The sequence below is a fragment of the Bactrocera latifrons genome, unplaced genomic scaffold, assembly GCF_001853355.1.
Source record: "Bactrocera latifrons isolate USDA-ARS-PBARC rearing strain unplaced genomic scaffold, ASM185335v1 scaffold_199, whole genome shotgun sequence".
NCBI lineage: Eukaryota > Metazoa > Arthropoda > Insecta > Diptera > Tephritidae > Bactrocera > Bactrocera latifrons.
Genome location: NW_017535507.1, coordinates 347,265 through 360,087, shown reverse-complemented (window position 1 = coordinate 360,087; position 12,823 = coordinate 347,265). Strand labels below are relative to the sequence as shown.

The 12,823-nt window shown below is 33.3% G+C and overlaps 1 protein-coding gene across 1 annotated transcript in view; it reads left to right on the top strand.

Annotated features, from left to right (window-relative positions):
* The window catches only part of LOC108967755 (homeobox protein Hmx), a 66,554-nt gene that overhangs the window by 29,623 nt on the left and 24,108 nt on the right, over positions 1–12,823 (top strand). The window contains exon 3 of the mRNA XM_018931367.1: positions 802–987. Coding sequence (XP_018786912.1) covers positions 802–987 — 186 coding nt within the window. The remainder of the gene's footprint in view (positions 1–801; positions 988–12,823) is intronic.

Sequence of the window (12,823 nt, the reverse complement as noted above, 5' to 3'; positions counted from 1 at the left end):
CCCTATAAATCCGAAACGGTGCTTTACAGGAATTTTTTTTTATATTTATGAACTTAACTAAAATACTAACATATTTGAAAGCTTCCAAATCGCAAGTAATACCTGAAAAGATTTTCGACCTCTTCAGCTGATGAAAATATTAAAAAGTGAGGGATATGGTGCTTGAAAATAATCAGGCAAGTGTTAGATAGATATCAAGGGTACTCAACATCTCTCGCGAGTCGGTTCGATTGATTTTGGTGGATATTTAGGGTATGAAACGCGTTCTTGCTTGACTCGTCCCTATAAAGCTGCTTTTTTTTTGAAGAACTTGTGACCGAATTTAAGGGGATACATGGCTTTACAGGTTACAAACTTCATTTTTTTTCTTATCTTATTGAATTCTACAACACCTCTAGAATATTGTCTTAAATTTTCAGCTTGATCCGAGTAATTGTTTCGAAGATAAAGCCCTGAGAACATGTGCGCTCGATGATAGCTAGGAAAAGTGCGCCGTCTTTAAGYGYGTTTTTCTCGAAACTGTGTTTATGAAGTCGRTTAGTAAGATTTCTCGAGAACTACTCCACCAATCTTCATGAAATTRTACAGAGGTCTTTGAGACTTGGATGAGGGGTTTTTTGTTCGATTACAACCACTTGAAAAAAATKTCGCGAAATTTGGTATATTTATTAATTTATAGAAGAGCGACGMTGAAAATTAAACGAGAAGAAAAAATAATTGAAACCTAGCATTCTCACACTTCTCACTTTCCATCAAATAACGTCTTATTTATAGAACCTAACATTCTCTTCTCTCTTTCAGGTGGCATACCGCGTTTCTCCATTGCCGCCGCCGCCGCCGGCATGGCCCAATACTTGTCGCAAAGTCAAGGTGGGCCCTTGAAAACGCATGCTGGCCATATTGTAGAACGAACGCATCTGTATTGGCCGGGTCTGCAAGGTTTGGTCGCAAATCCAATAGCGTGGCGTGAAAGGCTGTCGAATACAAGTAAGTTTAAAAGTATTGATAGCCTTTAATAAGGAATAATACAATAAGATGAAAGATATATTCGCTCAACTAGCATATTTAAGCGAGTTGATGTCTGGGTAGCCATATACAGTGTTCTTTTGCTTYTTAGTTACAAACTTATATATTATTTAAGCGAGTCGATGTCTGAGAAGCCAATTTTTGTGTTCTTTCGCCCTTTGATAGCAACTAAATCTATATTAAATAAGCGAGTTAATGTCTGCGTAGTCACCTATAGTGCTCTTTTGCTTTTTGTTGGCAAAGTGGTATTCTATTTAAGCGAGTTGATGTCTGCATAGCCACCCATAGTGTTCTTTATCTTTTTGGCATTAAAATTATCTTATTAGTAAATATTAGGACATTATTGCTTACTCTGAATCGATAAGTTAGTATCGTATCTGATGTGTTCTTTTGATTTTTGGCAGTTAAATTGTTGAGTTAGTAGATACTAGGACACAATTGGTTACTCACGGTCAACAAACTAGTATCGTTTGCAGTTATATATGCATAGTGCTGAGAAGATACGAGTAGCAAGCAAATTACCATGCTCATACGCTGATATTAATCAATTTCGAAGTAGTTTATGGTAATTGTACCAAAAAAAAAAAATGTAAAAATATTTCTAAAACAACAAAATATAAAATATGCTGCTAACATAATCAAAATACCTCAGACAATAAAACAACAAAAATATCGCTCACAAAATTAATGAGCTAACCGCTGAGAGCCACTTCAAAATCGCTTCTGCACTTGAGACGTTGCTAACCACATCTTCACTGCCCACAGTTCATTAACAAGTRTGTGTTGTTGTCAAAACCGATCTACTTTTAATATTTTCACAGTGTTATTGTTGTTGYTGATTTTTGCTTTTGTCATTACTTGCCTCCGTTGGCAAGGAGTAAATTAATATTTCATATGCCTGTCAATGCCTCCAAGCGAAACCGAAGTGAAATCGGCCAGAATGCGGATCGTGCATAAGTGCAGCCAGCAACAACAACAACAACATCCATGGCGGAGCAAGTACTGCAGTAAGCAGCTCAGTTAATTGTTGTTGCATTGCAACTTGCTGTTGTTATTGTTACTGTTGCTGTTGTTATTGTTACTGTTGCTGTTGTTATTGTTACTGTAGCCGTTGTTGATCTTGCCAGCGCTAAAGCAAACAAATGCGCATTGATGACCTGCAGAATTTCGTGTTTCACGCGTTGTTGTTGTTATTTTTCTTTGTTGTTGTTGTTGTTGATGTGGTGATCGCGCCTGACTAAGTTTTGGACAATGCTTATTACGTGTGTGTCTGTGTGCTGTTGCTGCGTTTTTTAATGATCGTGACAATGCAGCAGATGCGTCAGACGCACATTGCTGCTACTCCACCGGTTGTTAATGTTATTTCAGTTATTTATTTATTAATTTTATTGACTTATATGCAGAGCGTTGAAAATTTCTTGGCTGACAGAAGACCAAAATGCCCAGTCATCGCATCAGGCACAGCTCGTCAACGCATTAACGAATCAATGCACATAACAGTCACAGCAACAACGACAACAATATGGGTTATTAACAAAAAAATTTCACTGTTGTTGACAGGTGTGGATCATTAGCAGCAGCAATTGTCAGCGCAGTGTGTCAGCTATCATTACCCACACACACATACACACAGTTGCACAAAATAACATAAGCGTGTTACGTGCATATATTCACACACATACGTATTAACTGCCATATATTCATGTAAAATGTATGTTTTGTGCAATGCCTTAAAAATTATTGTTGTTATTGTTACACATATTTTCCTTAATTATCTTTAAATGTGTTGTTGTTGTTCTTATCTCTCACATTGTTGCAGCATCATTAACTAGTTCAACGCTGCCAATGTGGCATAAATTTGTCAACGGAAATGCCTGCAAGCTTGCTTGCTAACTGGTTTATATCTGTTTTATACCTAAATTGTCTTTATATCTGCTTGTATGTCACAGCTTTTAAGATATCGATCTGAAATTTGTCGCAGATCCTTTTCAACCTAAAAAACTACTTATATGTTGAGATCGTTGATATCGCATTACTATTAGCATATAGCTGCCTTATAAACTGAAGGATCAAAAACGAGTTTTGTATGGAAAATTTTTTATTTGACAAGATATATTCACGAAATCTGACACGAATTATTGTCAAAGCCAAAAGTAYGATCTCTGGAAAATTTTCTTAAATTGCGCTACTATAACATATARCTGCCATATAAACTGAACAATGAAAAAAATAGGTCTTGTATGGAAAACTTGTTTATTTGACAAGCTATCATCATGAAATTTCACACAAATTGCTTTCTAAGACAGCAATGCAATATCCGAAGAAATTGTTCAGATCGRACCATTCTAGCATATAGCTGCCATACAAGCTGGCCGATCAAAAATAAGTTCTTGTATGAAAAACATTTTTATTTGACGAGATATCTTCACGAAATTCGACACGGATGCTTACCGAAAGCAACACTAAAATATATGTAGAAAGTTTTCAGATCGAACCACTATTGCATATAGTCGCCATACAAGCTGTACGATCAAAATCGAATTTTCGCATGGAAACTTATTTTATTTGGCGAGATATCTTCATGAAATTTTCCACAATTTTTTTTTTTTTTTTTGAAGGCAAAGCTCAAATATCTGCAAAAAATTTTCAGATCGAACCACTATAGCACATAGCTCCCATACAAGTCGACCACTCAAAATCAAATTGTTGCATGGAAAACTATTTTTATTTTTTAATTTAACGTTGTGTCTTAATTTTCTGAAATTCTGCGACAAATACTAAATGCGAGCTTCAACAAATTTAATAAAAATAAATAAAAGTATCCTCCACTTCCGCTTCACATCCGCACTCTAAGCACGCCATTACTCCCCATTGGGGTTTGTTCACATACAAGCAAGCAAGCAATCATCGTCAACAACCATATATTTACATTTAAACAAATTGATAAACGTTTATGCGATGGTGTGTTAGCAGCGTGTACGACATGACAAGCAACATGCGCATAAACAATGCCAGCAGCAGCAAACAAATAATAGCATCTACAACAAGTATAACATAAASGCACCCACATACATACATGTGTGTGTGCCTGAGTGGCAAGCAGGGCATGTACCGTTTGCGGATTTATTGTACGAAAATGGCATTAAGAATAAGAAGGACTAACTTGCTGAMTGACAGACAGACGAGCAAGGCAAAGCTGTAAGCTGCAAAGTTTGCAAATGTGGCAGCAACCCCTAATAGCAGGCTACATGAAAGCATGAAGTGAAAATGTCTGCCGTGTGGAGCAAGCAAATGGTGCTTTAAGGGTATACAAAGCAAGCGTTAAAGGGGGGAAATACTACAACAATGAAAATAAAATGCCAACACAGRCATAAATTGTATTYGTATAAGTGTGTGTGTGTGTGCGCGGCTGTGTGTGGGGGAAGAACATATGTATAAATATGTACTTCTGTATAATAATGTGGCAGCGAATTTCACTTCATCGCTACACGTAACGGTACAASGGCTGCCGCGCYAAGTGCTTGTTGTTGTTATTGTTGTTGTGCTTGCTTTTCTGCTGATTTTTTTTTATGCAAAGCGGCAACAAAGGCACTGCTTTAAGTGTCTGCGTTGCCAACGCAACCGACGGCTTACGGCTGGGCTGACTGACTGTCTGGCTGGYGAATGAAAAATGCGAAAATAACAGTAAACTATGGCGATAAAACGGAAACGGATGTGAAAACGAAAATAAAGTGTTGCACATGMTCATATAAATATGTATATGCATACATACTTAYATATTTATACATGCATACACATACCCACTTACAKATACAAACATACGCACACACACCTATAAACTAGTGGTAAACGCGATGCTCAGGCAAATTTCAAATAAGCGCCTGGAAGCAGTTCCGTTCATTGTTGTTGCCAGCCAGCTTTAGCGCTGTCTATTTTCGTTCCTGCTTTGCTTTCCACATTTATTTTTTGATTTTGGTTATTAAAAAGCTGGAAGCTGGCGAAAACAAGTTGCAAAGACGAAGCTATGCTTGGCAAAAGGCAAAAATAAGTTGTGCCATATCCATTTGCAATGGTAAATAAAATATGTAAAATATAATTTCGCATGTAGATATTTGATTTTTTTAAAACAATTGTGGTCCCACAGCTGACGCGCATAAATAGCGAAATTTAGAAGGAAAAATAGCAGCRAGAAGTGCCTGTATATATGTAAGTGCGTGAGTGAAATTCACACACATATGCRTACATACATACAAATMCATATGTATATGTACACTATAATCAAGTATTTGTTACTGAAATTCTTTACATATTTATTCATACACCTCCACCATATGCAYGCTGTTGTTGTTATTGCTGTGTTGTAAGTAGCAAAGTGTGTCAAATGTAGGTCGCCCAATCGATTTGCTGCAAAATGATGTGGAAACAATGATAAAATCTTCTAACAGCAAATAAAACATTGCTTGATTTTTGTTCCTTTTTATTTTCATGTAGTTCGGCTGGYAAGCATAGACAAATAACAACAAAATGCAATGATGTGGAAAGTGAAGGTCGGCAATTTAAATTGAAATACACATACGCAGACGTGAATTTCACTTAAAGTGTTGATTTAATCAAAATATCTATATTTCCAATATATAATGGTTARAAAGAAAGAAATGCAAGCAATATATAATTAAAAAAACAATAATGAGAAATTTAGAAACGTTAATTTCGGTTGCACGAAGGCCAAAATATCATTCTCAACTTTCAGTTTTCTCACTAGAATTTAATTTTGATCGTTCGGTTTGTATGACAACTATATGCTATAGTGATTCGATATGAACAATTTCTACAAATATTTTAACGTTGCTTTAGATAATTACTCTTATCGAATTTCATGCAAATAACTTATGAAATAAAAAAGTTTTTCCTACAAGGACTCAGTTTTAAACCTTCTGTTTGTATGGCAGCTATTATATGCTATAGTAACGCGATTTAAAAAATTTCTTCGTGCATTGTAGCGCTGTTTTGGAAAATAATCTATGACGAATTTCGTCAGGATATCTATTCAAATAAAAAGGATTTTCATACAAGCACTTTATACCGAACGTTCAGTTTGTATGACAGCCATGTATGTGCTATTGCGGTCCAATATTGACGGTTCCAACAAATGACAAGCTCTTATATAAGAAAACGATGTATTCATATTTTCAGACCGATGCAGAAAAGTTAATCAACAGATTTTTTTTTAATTTCTTTGGCAAACCTGCTCTAATGCAAGACAAATTTAAGAAAATATTTATTACATAATAGTTTTCACTTAGTACAAGCGTGTACCAGAATTTAGTCAGTCAACACTTTCTGAAATTTTTTTGTTCCAAAATTTTTACACGGCAACCCTGCTATATTTTTTTTWATAAAATTTTACTTAAAATATTTTACTAAGTAGAAGCGCATATGTGCATTAGTTTTAACCGTTAAAACTTTTGAAATCTTATTTATTCCAAACATGTTCATATGGTAACCCTGCAATATTTTTTATAAAATTTCACATAATATTTTTTACTAAGTACAAGTACTAACATTAGATTTAATCAGTAAATTGTAAGATTTTTAAAATATATTTCTTCCGAAAATTTGATACGGCAACCCTATAAAATTGTTTAAATARAATTTTATCTATTTTGGTTTTTTAAGTAAAAACAGTAAAAATATACATATACAGACATATATTAAATGTAATCATGAAAAATTTTGAAATTTTGACATATTCTCGTTTCTATAATTTTTATATGGCAACCTCGTACAATATTTTTTACTAAGTAGCAGCACATACTATAATTTCAATCAGTAAAAATGCTAAATTTTTAGTGGAAGTTTTTACATAACAACTCACAATATTTTATTTTTGTAAAAGTTAATATATTTTTTTTAAATTTTGAAGTTTTTTACTCCGAAAGTTTTTATATGGCAATCATACAATATTTTTTATTAAATTTTACATAATATTTTTTGCCAAGTAGAAGCAAATACATACATAGATTAATTTTAATGAGTAAACATTTGATATTTTGAAACATTTTTGTGTTGAAAATTTTCAGTTGGTAACTCTACAATATTTTTTATGATATTTTGCATAATATTTTTATCAAGTTGAAATACTTTATTTTTATGAGTTAAAATTGGAAAATTTTGAAATTCTTTTGATTTGAAAATTTTCATGTAGCAATCCTAAAATATTTTTTTTTTATTAAATTAAAATTATATTTTCTTACCAAGAAGAAGCACGTTAATTTCCATTACAAAAAATTTTGAAATTTTATTTATCCCAAAAATTTCATATGGCAACCCTATAAAATTGTAGATATTATTTTTGCCAAATAAAAGCATATACATACATACGTTAATTTTAATCAGTGAAAGTTTAGCAATTTTATTTAAAAAAAAAAYTATATGGCAACCCTATAAAATTTTACAAAATACTTTTTGTCAAATAGAAGCACATACATAGTTTTAATCAGTAAAAAATGTTTTTAATTTTAATTTTAAACTTTGAAATTTTTATTTCGAAAATTTTTGTATGGCAACCTTAACATATTTTTTTTAATAAAATTTTACAAGTCATGCTTACATTCAGTTATATTTTTCTGTTACACAATTTTTTTAATTTTGTCGTTATACTCTCGACCACTTACTCTGCATACAGCACTCCCTCCCACCGCGCAAAAGCAATACGCACTTCATAATGCTGATCATCAATAGGTAACAAATGTACTTTTAATATTTTCGCTAATATGTCAGAGGAGTGCCCCAGCTGCAGGATGCGAAGTGTTAATTTACCACCGCCATAAGCAATACTGTTAGTTCTGCTTTGCTGAATAGGCATAGCTGCAGGCGCCACACCATTGTTTGCACACATTTATAATAAGCGATTAAATATTATACAAAAACATATATATATGTGTGTGTGTGTGCAGCTACAATATAAAAAGACAATATTTCAAATAATTTACGTACATTTGAGACCCATTAAAAGGCGAAAAATTGCGAGCGCGCAAACTGAAGTAAARAAGGTAGTGCAACAACTGCAGATGGACGGACGGACAGAGGTTGCTTTGARACAGCGGTGAGGGTGACTTAAGCGATTATGAGAGACACAAAACAGGCAGACAGACAGACAYAGTTTGAATAACTGACGCCGCAGTYGAAACTGATGCAGCGCAGCCGGGCGGCCGAACATTATATGTGCYARCGTAGTCGAGAGCAGGCGGCAAACACTGCAAGAGAGCGCAGTGAGTTGATCAGCTCGGCTTTGTGCTGCTGCTGAGGTGGTAAACACAAATAAACGCTTCATATTTGTCATAATTTATGAGGGAAGTGGGACACAGACGAAGTCAAGCGCGCACACAAAATGTTAAAAACATACATATGTGTATGCATGTATRTATACTCTGCACGTTCACCTCCAKGCCTGCGTTGTGACTCAGCTGTGCGTCGCTAAACAATATTTTCACTCATAAAAAATAATAATAAAATGCTGATGAAAAAATGAGAAGCGTTGCATTACACAGCGCGCTGTCCTTTTGTCGCTTCCCCTTCTCATTTGCTGCACTGTGTTAGCGCCGGATTAGCTTTGTTAARGCGTTTATTTTGATTTTTTTTCTTACTTCGTATGCTCGAAAGCAATGTAGCTMGCGCCAAAGCACAATTGAGTGCAGCACTTGCCACGGTGTTGGCAGCGCGTGTTTGGGTRGCTGTCTATTGATGAAGCGTTTGGCCGTTTGGCGACTTAGCGCCAGCTCAATTTGTCAATGCCACGGTTTTTTTTGCAAGCGTAACATAATATTTCCTTTATTTTTTCAACTTCTTATACATATACACGTACGTATACATTTATAYATATTTTTAATATATATTTATATAGTACGTGAGAAGCCTCAGCAAAGCGTTAGTGTATTATTGATTTCCTTTTGCTTGTGTATTAGTGTAACTTGTGTGAGTCGGCGTATACGAGCATGTTTTTATGCGTCACTTTTTTATTGTACGCTGTTGCCGTGTAAATGGAATCATAAATTTTCTGTCCTTACACTTTTATGAGCTGTTGAATAAGGTAATTGAAATCTTTGTAATAGACAACCCAAATTTGTCGTAAAATAATGGTGAACGCATATTTTTATATAAATAAAAAATAACGCAAAATGTTGTTTAGGATAAAAAAAGTTCGAAAGTTTCATATTTATAGGAAAAAAAAATTTAATATTTGAAAACTCTAAATTAAAAAGAAATAGTTTCATAATTCTTAAAAAAAATTAATGATATAAACTTTAGAAAAAAAATTTAAATATCTAAACTCTAAATTAAGAAAAATATAATTTTACAATAATTATTAAAATTCAATTTAGCGGTTATCAGTAGCTCTTTTATTAATGACATAACAAATATAAATTTTGTAGCAACCTTATTTAATTTTATTTTAAAAATTTTCTTTATGTAATGTATAATAACATTTTTGTATTTTATACAAAAGATGGGAACTCTACCACTCTCAAAAAAATTTGAATTACTTTTTATGATAATCTTTTTTAACTTTGTTTAAAAACTCTTCATATTTTTTTTTATTAATGTATAAATACGACTGTTCCTGTATTTTTTAAAAAAGTGGCAACTCAATTTTTCTCAAAAAAAATTCAATTATTTTTTTACATTAAACTTTAAAATGTTTTTGAAATAAAGTATTGGAAAAACTTAAAACTAAAAAAATCTTTAAAAAAAATATCGTATATAATTTAGCGGCTTTAAAAAGCTTTTTTGTGAGATTCTTTTAATATACAATTTTTTATTCAAAAAACATTTATTTTACTATTTTTCATAAAACATTTTTAAACTCTCGCAACAATGTTGCTAAAGAGAGTATTATAGTTTTGTTCACACGGTTGCTTGTAAGTCCTAAAACTAAAAGGGTCAGATATAGGATTACGAGTAGAGTTGAAATCCGGGTGTCTGTCTATCCGTCCGTGCAAGCTGTAAYTTGAGTAAAAATCAAGATATTTTGATAAAAGWTGTCATGCGAGAGTATAAAATGTTYGGTGACACCCGAACTTAGCTCTTCCTTATTTGTTTTTTTTTMATAATTTACAAATACTACTGTTTTAATAAAAGGTGGCTGCTCCATTTTGAAGAATTATATTTCCAAATCAAAGCAACACAAGTTGCTGCAAACTTAATAGAAAATATTTTTTAAAATATTGATAAAAAGATTGCCTTGTTCAATCATTTTACGTGTTTGCTGAGCTTGTGCCACAGATTTTTGCGGCGGCAGTCATAATGCTCCAGCTGCGTGCCACATTTCAGCGTTGAAACTGATTGAATTGCTCACACAATAATTTATATATAACTATTTACATATATGGCGTACTATGTGTCAATGTGTGTGTGTATTTGTGCTATAATTAATTAGCCTGCAATGAAATTTGCAATGCAAACATGCAATTATACGGACAGTTTGGCGTAAAATGCAAATTATCGGCTTGCTTGATGAACACCGCGCACACATACAGCCGCATGCAGCCAATCACACATACACACGCATGATAGTTGTTGTTTTTTTACGCATTTTCCCCAAGCGCATTGMACTTCATATTTATTGTAAGGCAATTAATTGCATTTTTGCAACGAGATTAAGCAGCACACATATAAAAACATGTTTTTCCATGCAAGCGTGTGTCAGCACGTGCYGACGCGTGCGCGAAATCCGTACAAGCGTCAGGTCGTCAGGGTGTTAAAAGGCCTCCAATAACCTCGGCAATATTTATGTTTATTTATATATATGTGTGTGTAGGTGTGAAAATATGTGTTTTTTTATCTGGCTGCCGTACGTTACAGGTGGGATAGTCAATCAAAGCATTGTCCTCCAACMAAAAAAAAAAAAAAAAATACAAACAACGCGGCTTAAACAAACAAATATGGCTGTGAAATAATAAACAGTCTTTATTAATATTATTATTATGCCATTTAATTGAATTTTATTATCAGCACTTTTGCGTGAAATCACAAGTAAATAAAACCATAATTATTGYAGTAAAAAGATAAACATTAATGGATTTGCTGCGGTTGCAATTGCAATTAAAATGCGACCGAAGGATTATTATACAATGCCGATATACTAGAGACACTAATAGATAATTAATTTATTAAATGGGAAAAACGGTTAATAAAAGTGTTAAATAATAGTAGAAGACAGTTGGTGTATAAAATATTTATAGAAATATCCAGCATGACAACAGATTTCGACTCATCTCGATTTAGCCAAGTTGTATATACGCGAACTAGCTCCCAAGTTTGAGATATCGGTCTGAAATTTCGCTTACGAATTTTTCTCCATAAGACCGTTATATCATATAGCTGTAACATAAACTGACCGATGAAAATCAACTATAGCACATAGCTGCCATACAAACTGAGTGATCGGCATCTGGTGCTTATGTGAAAAACTTTTTCATTTAACGAGATATTTTCACCAAATTCGGCACTGGTTATTGCTTAAGGCAATTATGTAACCTTTAAGGAAATTGTTCAGATCGGACAACTATAGCATATAGCTGCCATACAAACTGTAATTCRTGTAGGGCTTTAATATAGCTTCGGTACAACCAAAATTAATGCTTTTGCTTGTAGTCATATATCAAATTTGACCAAGACCCGTACAAATAAATTTTTCGTTTCATAAACAAACAGCGGYCAAACACATACATATTAACATAGAAACACATTGTAACAATCTAGGAAGGAATATTTAACAGTTCACATAAGTATAGGACAGGCTTTTAGTTATCTAGGAAAAAATAATTAGCTGTTCGGTTTGCGCGCTCAATTTATGTATATGTGTCAGTTCGGTTCAAATTTGATCTTATGCGTTTGTTATTACAAACAATGCAACACTTCTTTAAATAAATCTATATTTAATTCACATTCGCTCCAAAGTTATTCGCCAACTAGCGTTAAGTATCCAGCAAAATTTCGCTTAATTCAATTGTAACCTCAAAACGCCGTTGAAATGCAACATGCATATAGCATTCCACTCCTCCACTCGCCAAAATTATCCATCGTGTTTTACAAAAGATGTAAACAATAAAGAAATGAATTTATTTCATTAGTCCTAGTCCACAAGAAAGCACCAATTCAATYACACGAGTCTCAAAGCAATCCAATTAAATATTTAACACACTTCGCATGCGGCGAGCCACGAAGGTCTCGTTCCCTTTACAATTCACACAATTAAATTTAAAACATTTACGATATGCAATGCACCGTTAAAACAGCCGAGCAACATAAGCCATAAACCATAAACCATAAGCTTGAAGTGCCTCGTGCAAATGAGCTAACACGAAGAGCGAACATATGCGAGTGGCAGTGGAAAATGTTCACATGTCGTTGCTGAAATGATTTTTATCTTTTTATTAGTCATGTWGGTGATAATAAAATTTGCGAAAATTATAATGAAAGTGTAACACGTAAAGCYAATAAAATTTTCAAATGCCGCTTAAAACGGGCCAATCGGAGAGAATGGCGTGTGTGGAGGCGCAGTGCTGCATGTTTGGCGGGGCAAATAATTGAAAAAGTAGCAAGAAATGCACACATTTATAAACACATGCATATGAACATAAGGTTCATACATATTTATGTATATTAGGGTGGGTCAGAGAAAAATTGACATATTGAAAAATAAAAAAAAAAAAGAAATTGCAATAATAAATATACAAAAATATTAAAAATGCAAAACAAAAAATATATAAAATAAAAAATGAAATACTAATAAAAA